This window comes from Poecilia reticulata, chromosome 12 (assembly GCF_904066995.2).
Source record: "Poecilia reticulata chromosome 12, P_reticulata-male-v2, whole genome shotgun sequence".
Classification (NCBI taxonomy): Eukaryota; Metazoa; Chordata; class Actinopteri; order Cyprinodontiformes; family Poeciliidae; genus Poecilia; species Poecilia reticulata.
Window position 1 is genome coordinate 2,185,698 of NC_088841.1, and position 19,071 is coordinate 2,204,768.

General features: G+C 39.6%; 1 protein-coding gene across 3 annotated transcripts in view; it reads right to left on the reverse strand.

Annotated features, from left to right (window-relative positions):
* ppp3ccb (protein phosphatase 3, catalytic subunit, gamma isozyme, b) overlaps positions 1–13,572 on the reverse strand; it is a 36,370-nt gene extending 22,798 nt beyond the window's left edge. For all 3 annotated transcript variants that reach the window (XM_008423139.3, XM_008423138.3, XM_008423137.3), the window contains exon 1: positions 12,994–13,572. In XM_008423139.3, coding sequence (XP_008421361.1) covers positions 12,994–13,045 — 52 coding nt within the window. In that variant the 5' untranslated portion in view covers positions 13,046–13,572. The remainder of the gene's footprint in view (positions 1–12,993) is intronic.
* Between the last annotated feature and the right edge of the window lie 5,499 nt (positions 13,573–19,071).

Genomic DNA, 19,071 nt, shown 5'->3' on the forward strand with positions numbered 1-19,071 from the left:
AACAAGCTCAGGGCTCCCGTTAGTCATTATCGTGAGTTAAAGTTTTCACGAAAGTAAAATGTTCGTTTTTGTGGCGCATCTGTATCTTATTTTGAAGGGATATGTAAACGTTACCATAGCGACCAGAGTCAGAGCGTTTGGGCTGCAGTCAAGAGGAGACGAGTAGAGCTTGTGAGTCTTAAGTCTGGTTTAGATGGAAAGATTTAAGAATTGTCTGCCGATTCTCCAAACCTCTGTGACCACAGAGCTGATAAAAGTCCAACAGGTTCGATCGGTTCGTGTGTCCAAGGCAGGAGGAGCATGAACCGATTCCAGTCACGAACATCCCGATTCCAGAGGATAATCCAGTAAAACCTCCAACATAGTGGGAATTGAGAATTGTCGCAGCAATAAAAAGGTTGGGGACCATTGGACTATGTGACTTTGCTTTGGTTAAAATAGTACAAATTTTAGTTCAATGTTTGCAAAAATGTAACTTGCAAAGATTTTGATACAAAATTTGTTTAATGTAGTTTACAACTGTTAAGTGACAATGCATGTTACTTTATTCGGAGGAGGATGTCCCCGTCTCCAAGGTGAAGTGTATTATAGGGCTTAGTTCTCATTACATAAACATCACAGTAACACTAGAAGTGGAATTTCCACCTTAACCAAATAATCTGATTCACTGTACTGTGGTGTTGTTGTTGTAAAGGGCTAATTTACAACACCTGTCTAAAGGTCAGAGTTCAGACCAGGTTAGACATTCAGCACGGTCCTGTGATGTTGGACTCAGCAGGTTGAGTCCGATAACAGCGGCAGCAAACTCACTTTGGGCCATGTCAAGATGAGAAATGTCAGAGGGCTCATTGTGGCAGAATGCATCAATAAAACTACCCAACAACAAACTCTTCAAATATTAATAAATAGCAATTCCTGCATTCCACAAGTCCTTCTCAAATTTAAGTATGAAACATCTTTCCACACTGATTTAATTTGGCACTATACAGATGAAAAAATTTGATAGGCAGGCCAAATTTGGCCTGCGGGCCTTCAATTTGACATGTGTGCCTTAAAAAAAAAATAAATAAAAAAATCGACGCCACAACGATGCCGTTCAAGAACAGCCCAAGCAGCTTTCTTACACACTTTCCCGCCTCAGTGACTGCCATGTACGAGCATGTGTGTAAATACTTCTCATTTTATTCCGTTTCTTGCTCTGCAAGTTGTGAACTTCCCCCCCAATGAAGAAATAGACACCGACTGGCTGGCAGTCAGATGCATTCTTTGGAGTGTTTTGATTGGTCAAGTCAAAGAATCAAAACCAGAAAGGACACTAATTCAAACACAAATTTTGCATAATTCCTTCAGACTAGCGGCAGCAGCAACTGGCAAATATCTGGTAGAACTATAGCCTGCTGAGCTCATCATATGAACTGTAAAAGCTGCATGAGAGTTCTGATGAACAGGAATTTGAGAGCAGCAGTTGGAAGTTGAAGGTAAGTTACTTCAGTGTTACCCTACACTAAATTTTCAGTTTCAACAGCAAAGTAATGTAAAGTATTGGTAATAAAATTGGTATGTGATCAAACTTATATCTTTATTGCAGCTATAAAACCTCTTATCATGTGTAAAGTACAGTGTAAAACATGCAAATGTCAATACCCTGTAATAAACCTGTAAATAAATCTGCAGCTAGGGATGCCCGATATATCAGCACAACATCGGTATCGGCTGATATTAGTCAATTTTTAACATCCGTATCAGTCTGATAAATAAAACTGGGCTGATATGAGCAATTAATATATTGTTTTGTTTCTGGCTGGAGTTTTTTTTTCCCAAAGGTGTCAAAGCAGTAGTGAAATTTTATATATATATAATATTGGTAAGTTGATCATATTATCAATATCAGATATCAAAAATGGCCCAAATTTCTTTATCGGTGCTTCCCTAATTGTAGCATAAGAGTTCAACATGACAGTTTGACAGCTCAGAAGCTTTCACAAACATTGAATATTTTTTATTTTACCAGTTTGGTTTTTCCATAACCATGTTTAGTTAACAATGCCCAACATTTTCTTCTGTTAAAAGATAATATCAGATCACTGCTTTTTTCACTTCCGATACCGGTACAAATATCTGAGGTTCAGTATCAGCCAATACTGATCCGATACAGTCAGATATTGAATTGACTTAAAATGTTTGTTTAGTCAAAATAAAGAAATGCTACAAATTTATTTGATAACACTGCACCAGTAGAGCACACTTAAGTACACCAATAGTTTTACAAGCTTGGTCAAACATTTAAAAACAACAAGTCCAACCTGTTCTGTCAGAGCAATCAGGAGAACAGCTGTAAAACCAACAATAGGCTGACTACCTTTGTCAAACATGTAAAAATAAACTGCAACAAACCTTTGTTCAAATAGTTCAGGAAGTGCAGTTAGGAATTCTAAATACAGTATAATGTAAAATAAATAAAGCATGTCGCTCAGAGCACAAAGCATAGAAATAGACTGAATATATCTACCCCGATGGATCGGACACATTGTCAACGATATCCAATGTAGACTTTTTTTTTTCTCCAATACTGGTACTGATTCCGATATTATTATCGGATTGGTGCACCTGTGGCATTGTCAACTAATACACAAAAAGCAAAGAAAAAATTCAAAATGCCGTTGCATTTGGACTTGAAAGGCTTAGCTTCCTGTCAGCGCTAAACTAAACAGCTTTTTAAAAGTTTTTATAAAAGGAACCTCAACTCAGTATGAACACATGTAGTTCAAAAGACCTGAACCTGAAAAGCAATAGGAATACATCCAATTTGCCTACATAAAAACAGCGTGAAAACGAGTAGAACTCTGGATTGGAATATTCCGCACGATTTATAAAAAGTTTGAAATTCCTTGAACTTTTACTATATTTGTGGAAAAAAGGTAGATTTTTAGTTGACTCAGTCTCTCAGAAATCTCATTTCATGAACTCAATCATCATCGTGTTCCATTAGCTGGATATAACACAAGATGTTTGGCCAATTTTTAAAGTAGCAGTTTGCATTTAAAACATGAGTTGAATGGTTTTCTGATAAGAGTCGCTGTCTAGTTTTCTGTCAGTTAATTTGTTTTAAAAATGGAAAGATTGCATTCAGGTTAAAACAACAATGAAGGATGAAACACTCAAGCTCGTCCTCATTTCTAATCTTCAATATACACAGTTATCTCATTGCTTATTTCTGATGTTCTTATTGTTGACAGAATATGATAAAGCTTTGAATAAAGCACATGAACTCACTGAACCATGTGTTTATTGATGCAAAGAAACTGAGCTGCTCTAAAGGTGAACATCTCCCCGTTTGTCAGGAGACTTCTGCTTTTTCTAAGTAGAACATGTTTGTAAACACGGCTTACAGAGGACCTAGACTGCTGACACCCCCACCACACACACACACACACACACACACACACACACACACACACACACACACACACACACACACACACACACGCACTCATAACATGTACAAATGCAATAAATGAAACTGTTTTCTAAAATAACTGACATTTTGTTGAAAACTGACATCACACACACAATTCTTCTCATTCATTGAAAGAAAACTTCCCAATACATTACTCACACACACACACACACACACACACACACACACACACAGCAGGCTCTGTGGTCTAGTTTAATGAAAGCAAACCAGGTCGCACACATCCAGCCAATCATGCCGCTGGCTCCTGAACTGGTTCATCACCAGCAAGGCAGAAAGCAGTCCAGTGACGATGTGTAGAGGCGGCCTGAACAGAGCAACCTGTGAAGCCAGCCTCGAGTCTGTAGAGGAAAATAAAAACCACAAGCGAGAGAAAAAGGCTTCATCGACTGCAGGAGGAAGTGGTAGTCAAATAATCAACGACTGGAGGGACAGAAGAAGACTTCATCAAACTGTGTCAACAGCTTCAGTAAAACACTGCTCAGCTTTTGGTCTTTTTTTTTTGTATTGCTTTTTGTTCAGCTGGGTCCTCAATGGCCACCGTACAAACCCAGCTCGCTTTTAGTAGTAAACTCCACTGTGGACCACTTTTATGTCTTTAGACCTGATAGTCCAAAGTTGCAACCAAAGTTGCAACATTTGTTACATTTTCAGCAGAAAATGTGAAAACCCCTCCCCGCCTGTGGTGGCGCTGCACCAAGAACCAGAAAGAAACGGCATGAAGATTTTACATGTTTGTTCTGGTTGCATTTACCCAGAATGCCCTGTGCTGCAGACCGCTTCCTGGTGTAATTTTTGGAATAATTACATCTTCTATGACATGTACAGTCCATTAACTGTCAATACCCTGTAATAAACTTGACCAGTCCATTAACATGTACAGTTAATGTACATGAGTTAATGGACTCCTTGAGTACATGACTATATAGAATAAGTTCATGGAAAGCACTAATTTATTACTCTTTCTTCATGCTTTATTATGGTGTAGGGGGACATACTTGATTTTATATTTTCAAAAGAAATCTTGCAAAATGCATTAAAAATGTTTTTACTTTTACTTCATGTTATTCTCTTTAAATCATTTACCATTTTTACAATTACAATGACATACAAAAAGAAAAAAAAACTCCTTGGATATATTTCTCTTTGCACATGCGCAAATTAGCTGACAGTATGGCTGCTGCTTCAGTGACCATCTGAATGCAGCCTTACACTTCTACTGACCACCTGTCCATGAACAGCAGCAGACCCCCGCTGTGATTGGCTCAGCGCTCTTCATTCAGGAAGTTGAAGTTGGTTATGCTTTAACTGCACTGCCTGGACGGCTGAAGTCTCCGTCTGTTGGTAGCTCTGCTCTCAGTGACGGACTCTAAACCCTACAGGCTCGTCTCAGAGCCAGCAACACCCACATTCAGTGCAGAACCACACTGATGTGTTTTGTAAATTGTAAAATTGTGTGGTTTCAGTTTTGTGGTGTGGGTTCACATTGTCAGAGTATAATGAAGACTGACTGCTGTAAAGAGAGCCGTGTCGTGTTCTGGTGGAAACCTGTAGACAGTGTGAATCATCTGCATGAAAATGGCCTCACAGGCAGGAAACTGCAGCAGCTGATAGAACTTATCTGGACCATCAGGAACTTCAACATGTTAGCTTCTGCTGCGGCGAGGGAGGCTGCAGGAAGTCCAACAGCATACAAGCAGCAGGACTCTGAGAATTGAGCTGCAGGGCGGTGGTAACATGGGAGCAGAGCCTGCTCTACACTGTTAGAGGGGCCCGTCTGGGAACCAAAACTCTGATAAAGATTGGGATTTAGGGCGATATCAGTAAAGGAAGTGATCATGTCTGACATCATTTTACTTTTTGAACCGCGCTTTTCCACGATTGCCTAAAGGCAGCTCAATACATTTCAAAAATACCAAACTATTGCACACTGCCTTGTTATACAGTAGCACTACTTTATCCAAGTGGCTACTTGAGAGGCACATTTGATTATAAGCAAAGTTTTTAGAGTATTCGTGTCTGTGTGCAGCAGTCATAGACTCTTGATGCTATGTGTATAGCAGAAACTTGATATCATGTTTAAAAATGCTGAGAACTGCTTATTTTAACAATTCAACACCAAATTTACCTCAACATGCATCAATAGACAACTGTCGAATATGACAGTCTTCCTAACAAATGCTCTTGGGGGTACAGCCAATCAGCAGCACGGAAAATGAAGGATGCTCCTGGATTGGCTGCTTGGTAAACACAAGCTAACGGCTAATGCTAGCATTGCTCCGAGGCATTTCAGTTTCACATTTACTTTCGAGTATGTTAGAGCTGAAACGATTAATCTGATCAATTGTGATAAATCAATTATTGAAATAATTGTCAACAAATTCAGTAATTGGTTGATCATTAACTAGAACATACAAACTCAAACAAGCCATTTACTGGAAGAACATCACAGTCATAACAGTAAGTCCAAACTGTACTGATAGAACATATTTAGTCTGCAAATATGTTCTACTAGTTTCTATTAAGCACCTTTTACTGTCCAGTTATTACTTTGTTAATCCAATAAATTAATCTCCAGATGAGCCCTCCACTGTATTGATAAGGTCTGAACTTTTCACATGATGATGTTGGAAGGATTTTTTATCTGCAGATGCATCCTTTGCTACATGTGATCAAGCATTCACTAAAAGAAAGCTCTTGTATATTGGGCAATAAAATTTTAGATTTCTTATTTAAAAATAAACAGTTTATTTGTACTATTGTATTTATATTATATAAAATAGGCTTAAGAATTATATAAAAAATCTGCATAACTTGCCACAAGGTTTTTCCCGATTAATCAGAAAAATAATTGATAGAATAAATGATTATTAAAACAATTGTAGTTGCCGCCCTCGTTGCTCATTTTTGTGGCATGCTTATGTAATTTAATGGCTCTGGGTGTTTAAAAGACAAACCTCACACTGACGGTCAGCTCAATTAAAGGCTCTCAGCCACTACTGGCTTTTCTATTGTTCTTCAGGACAACGTGAAAATGGGCAGCATATTAAAACATTAAACATTTGTGTCGCTGTCAAAATGTGACTGTTTGCTCAGCATGGAGGACAGCTCAAGTTTAGGCTTGTTCTTTTCTTCCTGAGGTATTTTAAACATTTACCACACGACTCCAAACAGTACACTTTGACTATTCCTGTGAACTGTGCACAGGAATAGTGCACAGTTCCATATATAATTCTTTCTAAGGATTACAATCCTTAGAAAGATTTAAACAGTTTGATGATGAGGGAATATGACCCATAACTGATGTGATTTATCTACTTTATTGTGCATAAACCAGAGCAAATCTGGGCCAGGAATCGAACCCAGGACCTTCTTGTTGCAAGGCAACAGTGCTGCCTACTGCACCACCTTGCAGCCCAGGTCAAATTATTTTACACTATAAATTTTACTTTGTCTTGCAGCTTTATTTGCCTTTAAAAGTGAGCACGGGCTCAATTCGGCATCATTTCTGTTAAAAATTAGACATCCTTAAATCTTTCAAATTAAATGAAAGTTAAACAGAAATGATGATTTTTGACAACTCTTACTGAAGGTATTAACAGTGCTTCAAGCTACTTATTTTAAAGTAGGAAAATTGAAATTGCCTTGTTTGTATCTGCAAAGTCCAAGAAACTCTGGTAATGAAATTGTTTTTTTTTTTTTTTATCTCAGTGAGTTTTGTCTTCCCGATAAAATAAAGTTAGAGCCAAACAAGCAACCGTTACTGGTGAAGTGATCCAGAGCCTGAGCTCCCATCAGTCCGGCTCCTGGATAAAAACGTTGATGCCCATAGAGTGAGAAACACCTGGGTCTTCAGAGCTGAACTGCTGCTGCAGCGTTCCAGGACAATACAGGGCAGACCGCCGACTGACATGTTGCAACCTTCTCTGAAGTGGCAGAGAAAGCAAGAAGCAGCATGACTTTGCTGCTGTGTGGACAGGAATGGGTGGAAATGAGGGAAAACATGACACTTACCCCAACCTGTTGTTGCTAGGCGCCAGTTGAGCCCTGATCCCTGAACGGAGCGTCACAGAGGACACGCCCCCTGCTCCTCACTGGGCGGGCCTCATCAATCATGGATGCAGACACAATCATTACACATGGCGGGCGAGGCAAAAGGCAGGACTGATTGGATTACCATCAGTAAGTAAGCTGGAAGCTGAAAGGAGCCAGCAGTGATGCATCGGCGTGCCTGTCGCAGCTGTTTCCATGGAGATATAACCACGGACTGCTCCACTCCGCCGTGAGCTAGCAGAGCGCCTCCAGAAAAACTTTTCACACCCTCTAAGAGGTGGGCATTTAACGTTTATCATGAATGTTATTAATGAATTAATAATCACGATACGATTTTGATTTATTGTTATGATAAATTCCAATTAATGATATTTAAAATCTCTTCAAACTGTCCGTCTGGTCTGGATTACTATTTTTACTATTTCTATCCACCGTTTGTTCAATAAAGATGTATCAAGTTGTCCTAAAGAAGTACTTTACAAACTCAATGTTTCTCAAGAGCAGGATTTAATTAGACCTGTGGAGCTGTGAATGATGTGCCATGCAGTCATAACCATAAGGTTACTTAAAAAACAGTAATAATTCCTATTATCACTTTTTTAATCAACACTATCACCACAAAGCATAATTTTTTATTTTACGTTCATATTGCCGTCTTCTGCCATCCAACTAGGGCTGGACTATACATGCATTTTATCAATTACTGTAATCCAATTATTGGTTTTTGAAGACTTAATTTTTGGAAAATCTGGATTTTTTTTTTCCTCCAATGCACTCTGTAGGTTTCCAGTAAGTGATGTCAGCACACACAGGCTGCTGACATCACTGTTTACAGCTACTATTTATTTAGACTTTGAATTCAAGTGTTGATTATTACAGGATATTACCAGAATAAAGAGGGAATTTGATCAGAACACAGGCATGAAAAATGGAAAGATTAAATGAGGGATGTTGAGCATCTTGTGAAGGTATACTTTGGTGTATGATTTACTCAAAATAGAAATAATCTTTAAATATATCGGCTTCAAATGATCAGCAGTAGCAAGACTTTGAAACAATTGTGCAAACAACTGAGTATATTAAAAAAAAATTAAACATGAACTGAGGCGGCGACATCAGATCCTGATAACTGAGCTACTTTATTATTAAAATGCTTTTTTCTTTTATTTTTAAGAGGTGGTTGAGTTTTTATTCTGCTAATCATATGACTACGTTCTGGTAACGTCAGGGCCTGAAATAAAAGCCAAATGAGAGAAAATATTTTTTGTCATTTGTAATTTATTTTTAAGAAGAAAAAAAAAACAATCAATTAGAGCTTATTGTAACGATCTGATGTTATATTAAAAATGTAAGTGCAATAGCAGCAAACTATACAATAATTTCCCAAGCCTAAACAGGATACAGGATTTTCAAAAAGCCTGGCCACAATTTCTCAACTTTGAGCTTTGACTAGGCTGTTCTAACAAACACTTCCAATTTAGGTTTGCTAAGAATAATCAATATTTCAATGACATGTCACAATATGACATTTTACTGGACGATAAATTGTCACACAAATGATTGTGATAAACGATAATATTTTGTTTTCAGATCATTTTAAAATAATTTAACTAATAAATAATATATGGAAAATGTCATAATAATACAAGTTGGCCCTCTCAACATTCAATAAGTTGGAACACTGGAACGGGAAGATATTTTATATGTCCAAAATAAAACATGACAGAAACAATAAAGGAAAAAAAAAAAAAAAAAACATGCAACCAAATCCATAAATAAACTTGATTATGATGTCTCAGTAAACAAAACTGACCTTCAAGAAATATTCATCATCAGAATGGAAACTACTGAGATCATTTAAATTTATCATGTGATTAATTGATTTATTTCTTATTGCGATAGAATTATTCAATAACAAAAAAAATCGATACAGACGGGAATCACTTTCACCTCTTAAGCGACCAAGTTGCTGAATCATCTTAAAGTAAAACACTTTTAGTTTGATTGTTTTTACTCTTTTTTTATTAAGGCTGCAAACAACTTCACATCACCATTTGCTGAGAAGAGTGAAACCACTGCCACTGACTTTGTAGTCAAAGTAGAATCATTTGGAGAGTTCCCAGCCCCGCCCCTCTGTTTCCTCCAGGAAGTCATTCCTTTTCCTTGGCTCGATTGGCTGCATGTCCGGGAGCGGAGGTTACCACGATCACGTGTGCTAGCTTCTGCAGTGGTCCACTATTAACGCATATTAGAAAAAACTATTAAAATAGACAGTTTTAGTTGTTTTTATTTGTCTGAAGTATTTGACAACATTATGCCCAACACACATTTTCAGGTCGTTGAGTTTGTCTTAAAACCGACCCAGACGGAAGCTAACCGAACCAGCAGCTAGTCAGCATTAGCTTGTGAGCTTTAAGGTTCAATTGTGGTCTCATCTGACAAGAGCATATTATTAATACTATTATTATTATTCATATTACTCACTTCCTCCGTGAAGCTACAATATTGAGATTGCAACTCAACATTGCACACACTTGGTCATTGGTCAGATTTACAGAAAAATTACAATCACCTTAATGTGTTCTGTATTTCCTTCTTTTCTGACCAGTCACTGCAATTCAGCTGAATCTTGACCAATCCCATTCCCCCCCTTCTAATTCAACTTCCTGTTTCCCACAGTATCTTGAAAGCCAAACCTGACAGCATGAGTGACTCTAAATGTTAATATCAGACTTTTTCTTTCTGAGATGTTCTGAGAGATGTGCTTCTACTGTGTTAACCTGAATGAGACAATATGGAATTATTCTTTTGCACTTTGACCTCTCCTCAGGACAGCATTTGATTTGTCTGAAAATGTTATTTGCACTTTAAACATTGAACATGTAAAAATCCTGTCTCTTTTTGGGAACGTCATGTGCAATGATTTCAACTTTTTAGTAAAACTGGGTAATAGTAAAAATAAAGCTTGAATAAATTGCTACTTTGACTTCAAAGTTTCAAAAAAATGTGCTGCAAAAAAATCAGTAATTTTAGTCCGTAACAATCACAAAGAACATCATGACATCCTGGAGGGATCGGCGGTGAACATGGCTACGCTGTCAACTTGAGGCAAACTGCTAAAGAAACTTATTCTCTACTTCACAACCATCTGCTACTTCTTAGTAGCCTCTGAAGCCAAATAGAACATGAATCTGTCTACAAGGCAAAATGTGGGTTTTTTTCCCCTCCCAAGAGATTAGAAAATCTAGCGATGGCGATAAAGCTGGTAAATATTGCAGCATATTTTCTTCTTTCCTTTCTTTCTCATCTGTGTTTCCGTTCCTCTGTGACCTTCAGCATTTTGGGCAGCATCTGTGTCCAGAGTGACAATTCGCTGTCCAACTATCATAACAGCTGGAATACATCAGTCAAACAATTACTACACTCCAAACAGTTCTATGCAATATAAATATTGCATAGAACTGATATTGCGATGACCAGATATTGGTCACATATTATGAAGCCTCATTTTTCTCCTTTTCTTGTGTTAAACTGACAGTCTAAGCCTTCATCTAATCAGTTCGACGCAGCATACTGGAGTCAAAGACAGGCACGCCATCTCGGGCAGATGGATATCTGAGTCTTTTTCACTGCAGCACTAAATGCATTTTAAATTGCCTCTCTCGTGCTCGGTCGCTGCGTCTCTCTGCCTCATTTCGCCGGGCGATACTGCGCTCTGGGAACCAGAAGAGGCTAATTATGTGGAGCACAACAATTAAACAGCTGCTGTGACGGGAAAAGGTGAAGGACAACAGCCAGCGGCTCATGAAGTTCGGAAAATAATCAAATGAAGAGATGAAAGTAGACGTGAGAGGAGACGGAGCTAAAAGTGAGGAGCCAATCAGAACGGGTCGGGTCGACCTGCAGTTTACAGGTTCCAGCTTTAATGGACTGATGTTCTTCAGGCAGCTTTGCCTCCATAAGCCTGTCTAACCTGTCCTGAGTCCATCAGACATGGCCACCTGCTATCTGACCTACTGCCTCTAAACCTGACCCACCGGCAGGTTGACGACCCAGGTGGACTGACGGGTCTTTTTTTCACTTCCTGTTGCTATGGATGCTGCTCTGGACCACAGAAACTCCAACTGCTCCACATCCAGCCCTGCTCCGATTGGCTCTCTCACATTTAGACCCCGTCTTGATTTCTGCAGATCTCATCTTCATCTGCAAACATGGAGACTGTCGACCTGGTGTTTGAGCCAGTCCGTCCCGCGTGAGGCACACCGAGCCCTTACCCTCTGGACAAAGCAAAATGGAGAACTGGGGGCTAGGTTTTACTAGGCTACCTCCGAGTGCGTTGTTCTTTCAGCAAATTGCTTTTTTTTGTCTTTACACTGCAGTTAACAATTACCTTATTACTAAATTAGTTGACCATTATTTCAATAATCGATTATTCCAATTAATCATTTCAGCCTTTCTTAGAAAGTTATTGGGAAGAAATTGCCAGTTGCAAAAAACGTAATTATGGCAGGGAAGTTATACATTATACAAATTATACATGCAACTACAGGGTAGAAGCTCTGACTGTAGGTTCTACCAGAGCAGATAACCAGTTTTTAAACCTGCTGGGATCAGCCGGTTAAACTCCCAGGCTCTCTCAAGTAATTCACGTCTGCATTATCAGCATGTTTACTGGAAAAGTAATACTAAATTTAGTTGGTGTTTCTTTTAAGACGTTGAAACAGTATGAATATCATAAATGTAAAAGAATTTTCACTATTGTAAATCATCTGTTATTAATAACTCACCTGGTTAAATGAAGGTTAAGTAAAATTAAATAAAATGCGTTACTTAATTTACATTACGGTATTAGGTTGTTGTGAAACTACTAACCAACTGAAGGTCAAACTGGGAGAATCTCTTCTGGCACATTTCTAACCCCAGCCGGACTCAGACCGCACACCTCACCACTGTCTGGCTGCAAAACCCCTCACTTCACTGTTAGACCCGACTTCCTCATGCAGCAGCAGTTCCCCTCATGGCATCTCTTTAGTCTTCCCCTAGAAACACAAAGAGACGCCCCCTCTGGACCTGCTCGATACTTTTCAATGAGGCATTTCAAAGCAAACGTGTCTTTAAAAAGACACTAGAACGGAGCTAACTGAGGGACATCTGCACCGATAACCGTCCCAGCAAGAAAGCTACTCTGGACGGTGTCCGTCCAAATGAAGACCCCCCACCCCCTTTACCAAAACGTTCACCCGGAAACGGGGGATATGTCTCCGAGAACAGCTGCCCGCGTGAGGTCCCACATCTGTGGCTGTTGTAAGGTAGCAGGTGGCGGTGGCCAGCGGGGGACCACCGAGCAGGTGAGCTGCTGAGCGGCTGCTACCTCCGGCTCTCCTGCTAGCCCTTCCCTGTACCCCCCACCGCCCCGCTCACTTCCTGCACCAGGAGAGAAGTTTACAGGAAGAAAAGTCGCCTACCTTTGATGGGCCGTTCAACGGTAGAGAGTTTGTTTTGGTCTTTGGTCGACATCCTCGCTGCCTGCTGGCCGCGGGCGGACACGGAGCTGAATCCGAACCAAACTTGACAGATTCCTCTCCAGCTAGCAGGCTAGCTGGGCTGGGCTAGCCGCGCTAGCAGCGGGGCGTCTCAGAGCGGCAGAGAGGACAGCCGCAGTCAGCTTTCAGGCCGAGCAGGACTCAACCCCGACGCGGATAGGAGGAAGGCGCTGACGGAGATAATGTCTCTGTCCAGCTAACTGTAGCCGTTCCCGAGCTCTGCGGTGCAGAAAAACCGAGCCGCTGTCACCGTGTGTGTGTCGGATGAAGCGGCCCGGGGGGGGCAGCACCGATCTCTGGCTCCAGCAACACGGCGCCGCGCCTCAGATCATATCCCGACTTTATCCTTTTATTCTCGGACCAGCTGCATCTGTTACAGGCCGCTGCGCTTTGGTTTTTTTTTATCGTGATCCGATGTGTCGTCCAGACCCTCTGTCGGATTACAATAATCCGCCGCAAGCGGATTTCCTATAACATGGCTCGACGCGGGGATCTGTGGGTAGTGTAGTATTAATGGGGAATTTAGGCGCCGCCTTCATGCTGTAGTCGCTGAGGCCACTCCATGCATCTGCCTGGGCCCAGACACGCAGCTCTTTAGCTCAATGTACCTCGTCCAGTTCCAATAACATGTCACGTACATATTCCTCTCAGTTAAATATATCATACGAAAGTTCGTTTATGTTACTGATTCAGTCCAAAAAGCAGATAACAAGGAATTGGTAAACTCTGCTGCTTGTGCACTTTTTTCTACAACACTTTTTCTTTTCACTAAACTTTCTGTTAACGTGATTGGACAAAGCACTCTGAGTGTGAACAACCAGTTTCTTAAGCAATTGCCTTTAGTGGTTTTATGTCTTTGTGGAGGGTGTGGTCTAAAATAAACCACTGTATGTAGTGAATCACTTACACATTAAGTTCCCATTTTTAAGTGAATTATTAAATCATCTTTTAAATGATATTCTAATTTATTGGGATGCTTGTATCATTTCAAAAAGCGGGAGTTACAAATTAAAGCTTCAGAAATGCATATATTTATTACTATTGATAGTTTAAATTAAATGTATTCTCAAAAAGAAAGTGGCTTAATTTCCTGAAAAGAACTTGATGTCACTGATTGGTCCACTTTTGGCTTAAAAATGTTATTATGAAAGATGAATTTAAGAACCTGCGACAGACTGGTGACCTGTCCAGGGTGACCCCGCCTCTCGCCCGGAACGTTAGCTGAAGATGGGCACCAGCAACCCTCCTGACCCCACTGAGGGACAAGGGTGTAAAGAAAATGGATGGATGGAATTTAAGAACAATGTTTTGATGTGCTAACAGTTTTTCATGCTGACAATTCACCTATGAGATTATATTCACAGTAATAAGATGTATGTTAATAAATTGCCCCCCCAGAAATCTTTGTTTGCATATTTTTGCCAAGGGTTACTTGGGGTGTGGAATTCTGCATATTTTGGTATCAATCTGTTACCAAGTAAAAACAGAGCCAGTACTGGCTCTGTTGGTATAAGTATTGGTATAAGTATCGTCAATACTTATACCAATACTTATACCAATACTTTTTATTTGAATATGATATATTATCAGACTTTGTACCTTTAGGTGTTTTTGTTGTTTTTCCTTTAAAATATTTTGTTAAAACCAACAACAGTATATAGATAAACTGTTTAGGTGTCAACAAAATGCTTTGATAGCACATTCATATGATAAACAGAACCAATACCTCGTCTTGTGTGCACTGATTTATAAATAAACCAAGTGCAAAAGATTATAATGTGAAACTAAACCAAAGCTAAATCTTTTTTCAAATTACAATTGAGAAACTACAGCACAAAAATAAAATAACATTTCAAGAGGGAATCTGAAACTAAAGTTTATAATGTCGACTTATCAACATTATGGATATACTGTATACAAACTGACCATCTATTTAAGCTTCACAGTCTGATCATTAGAGAAGCTGAAGCTGATAAGGATCCCACAGCTTCCCTCTGTCCATCTAATCAGCAGACTGAGTGCTAAAGGAGGAGCAGTGCCTAAAACGATCAAAACATTCAGTTGAACTGAAGTGTGCTTCCTGGAAATCTGATGTATTTCCTCATAAAGCTTTGAAACATCAGGTTTTTTTTCGTCTGCTCTGCTGTAGTCTAATGCAATATGCAAAGAAATATTAAAAGTACTGAAGCCACAGTGACTGTGAAACCTTCAGTGAAGTACTGCTGATCTGGTGTCTGCTGATTCACATGTGTTTTACAAGCACAGAAAAGCAGAGTGGAGCAAGCCCGCCCCCGTGTGGACACCGACCAAACTACAAAAAAACAACAGAAATCTGAAGTGACAGTGGAGCACAGCGGGCCAAGTCAGGCCTCTTCTAAGTATTTTTCCATCTATCCTTTTTCTAACATCCTTGTCCCTTAGTGGGGTCAGAGGGTTGCTGGTGCCTATCTCCAGAAAACATTTCGGGTGAGAAGCGGGGTCACCCTGGACAGGTCGCCAATCTGTCGCAGGGCATCTAAGTATTTATGTGGCCCTCTACTCTTTAGAGGGCCACATAAATAAAACTTTTATGGTAAAAGTTGTGTGCTTAAATATTATTCTATCAATAAAATTAAAGCAGATTTTTTTTATCAGTATACTAACTGATTACATCATTGTAAAAAGATGTGCATTATCATTTATTTTCAAGACGTACTTATGGAATGCAGAGACAGCTATTTATTAATGTTCTAAGTTTGGTAAAGCTGCAATATGTAACCTTTAAAGAATATGATTTTTACATATTTGTCACCATGTTGTGGCAGTACAATATGAGACAGATAATCTGTGAAAAGATCCCTCTCTTCCACTTCCTCCGTGAGCTGCTACTGCTGTCTGAAGAAACCCAATGCTCCCGTTCAAAAACAACCAATCAGAGCCAGGAGGAGGGGCTTAGCTCTATCACTCAAACTCAAAGTATCAGTATCCATATCAGTATTGGTATCATGACACTGACCCTGTATATACTTGTCATTGGATTGATACTAAAATATGAGGTACACTTCTAGCTGCAGCATCTTTGTCAAATACAGGCCAAAAAAGTAACCTGAATGTTCTTTATTCAAGATGAAATAAAGTCAAACAGGCCTCAGCTGTAAATGTTATAAAATTATTAACCATCTTTAAAAGATTCCCTTATTCCAGTAACTGATTTTCAAGATGTTCTCTTGAAAAGTAGTGCAGTTGTGAGTTAACCTGAGATCTATCAGGATAAACATGTAGACATTATCACATCAAAGTTTTACCCAGCAGGAGAAATTGATTACAAACAGTGTGTGTTCTCAGAGCATAACACTGCAGCAGCGCCTTGTGTGAGTGAAACTCGACAGCAGAAGATCATATCCAGTCCCAGAATGTTCAGCAACTTCACTCAGCTCCTTCAGACTAGCCAGCAGCAGTTAGCCAGGCTCAGAACCAGACTCAGAACCAGGCTCAGTACTAGGCTCAGCTGCAGGCCGACGCCCGCCATGTGGCGGGCATGACGTCATGCATTTAAAAGGCTTCCGTATAAAAAAAAGACGGCATGAGAAGTGTGCATTTCAGTTCTGTTGGACAGTAGAGACTTCAAACTTTATAAAAGTAGTGTTTTTATATTGATTTTGTTTTATATTTACTTCCAAATAAAACCAGGAATATGATCGATCATTTTCGCCATAGCGTAAAGCGCATTTACGCACGTTGAGTGCAATCAGTGGATGTTTATGACCAAAAAGTGAACGAATGCATCATGAAAGCCATTTTTCCGAGTTCCTGCAAACTCACCACATTTCTGAAGCAACCAATCAGAAAGCATTTGATTTGCGATCGGAACAGCAGCGCGGAGAGAGTTTTGTGGGGTAGAGAACGGCGCGTAGTTGACATTTCGGATTTAGCTAGTGGTGTTTTGTAGTAGATTTTCGACCGTACGTGTGTTAGTTAGTGTGCTAGTGTGTGTTTGCAGTGTCTGTAGACGTTTTTAGTGTGTTAGTGTGTCAAAATGAGTCGCTACATGACTGCGGAGCAAGCCCTGAAGTACATGTATGAATGTGAAGAGGACGAAGGCGCGCTGCCAGATGGCTCGGACTCGGAGTTTGAGCTTGACGATGAGGTTTGTTTTGTTTTGTTCTTGTTGTTTTATTTCTTTGTTTGCCATGGGATATGTACAGTAAATTATTATAATCAGAGTAGATGCACACGAAACCAGATTACATGCTAATTTCCATCTCTAGGTTGGTGAGCCAAAGGAGTGAAGCCCATGACGCACAAAGACTTCAATGTGGAGATGGCCAGTCAGCTTTGTAGTGTGGACATGGCAGGTGTTCCAAAGAGAAAGGCAGCTGAACACATTCCTGTGCCCATTAGTGCTCAGCAAAATGAAATGAAAATGAGAAATGGCAGACTGCAGTGCAGACACTGCCTCCAGGTGAACAATGTCAGGAAGGACACTCCCTGGAAATGTGAGGGCTGTGATGTGCCACTGTGCCTTCTGATGGACAGAAACTGCTTTGCACAATGGCACAAGTAATTTGTTTGTCTTGTGGCACCCATTTTGTAAATATTGTAAATAGTTGAAAGTGGAGGGGGGGGGGGGGGGGTTGGGGTTGAGACATTGTGATGTTGCAGAAAGTTTGTGATGGAAATATTGACATATTTTGTAAATAGTTGTAAAAGAACGCCTGGGAAATTACCCACAATATGGTGAAAATATGACTACTAATTTGTTTTTTACTAAGTTTGTACAAAAATTCTTCATATTTACTTAAAAAATGTTCATGTTAGACTGTAAAAATGGTTTGTTCAATATTTTTGTGAGTTTATAGTAAAAATATCAATATTTTTTCTACTCGGATTTTGTTTCTGTGTGTGTTTTTTGCTCCAATGTGATAATAAATTTTGTCAAAAGGAAACAAACACTGTAAAATCACAAAGTTTAGGATGTTCTGAAAATAATGATACCAAACAAGGTAAGGTAAATAGTTTTTAAGGTGAAAATATAAGGGTAAATTCAAAATTAGACCAAAACGGCCATTTAGACCCAAGACTAGATAGGGCTAATGCAATATGCAAACAAATATTAAAAGTACTGAAGCCACAGTGACTGTGAAACCTTCAGTGAAGTACTGCTGATCTGGTGTCTGCTGATTCACATGTGTTTTACAAGCACAGAAAAGCAGAGTGGAGCAAGCCCGCCCCCGTGTGGACACCGACCAAACTACAAAAAAACAACAGAAATCTGAAGTGACAGTGGAGCACAGCGGGCCAAGTCAGGCCTCTTCTAAGTATTTTTCCATCTATCCTTTTTCTAACATCCTTGTCCCTTAGTGGGGTCAGAGGGTTGCTGGTGCCTATCTCCAGAAAACATTTCGGGTGAGAAGCGGGGTCACCCTGGACAGGTCGCCAATCTGTCGCAGGGCATCTAAGTATTTATGTGGCCCTCTACTCTTTAGAGGGCCACATAAATAAAACTTTTATGGTAAAAGTTGTGTGCTTAAATATTATTCTATCAATAAAATTAAAGCAGATTTTTTTTATCAGTATACTAACTGATTACATCATTGTAAAAAGATGTGCATTATCATTTATTTTCAAGACGTACTTATGGAATGCAGAGACAGCTATTTATTAATGTTCTAAGTTTGGTAAAGCTGCAATATGTAACCTTTAAAGAATATGATTTTTACATATTTGTCACCATGTTGTGGCAGTACAATATGAGACAGATAATCTGTGAAAAGATCCCTCTCTTCCACTTCCTCCGTGAGCTGCTACTGCTGTCTGAAGAAACCCAATGCTCCCGTTCAAAAACAACCAATCAGAGCCAGGAGGAGGGGCTTAGCTCTATCACTCAAACTCAAAGTATCAGTATCCGTATCAGTATTGGTATCATGACACTGACCCTGTATATACTTGTCATTGGATTGATACTAAAATATGAGGTACACTTCTAGCTGCAGCATCTTTGTCAAATACAGGCCAAAAAAG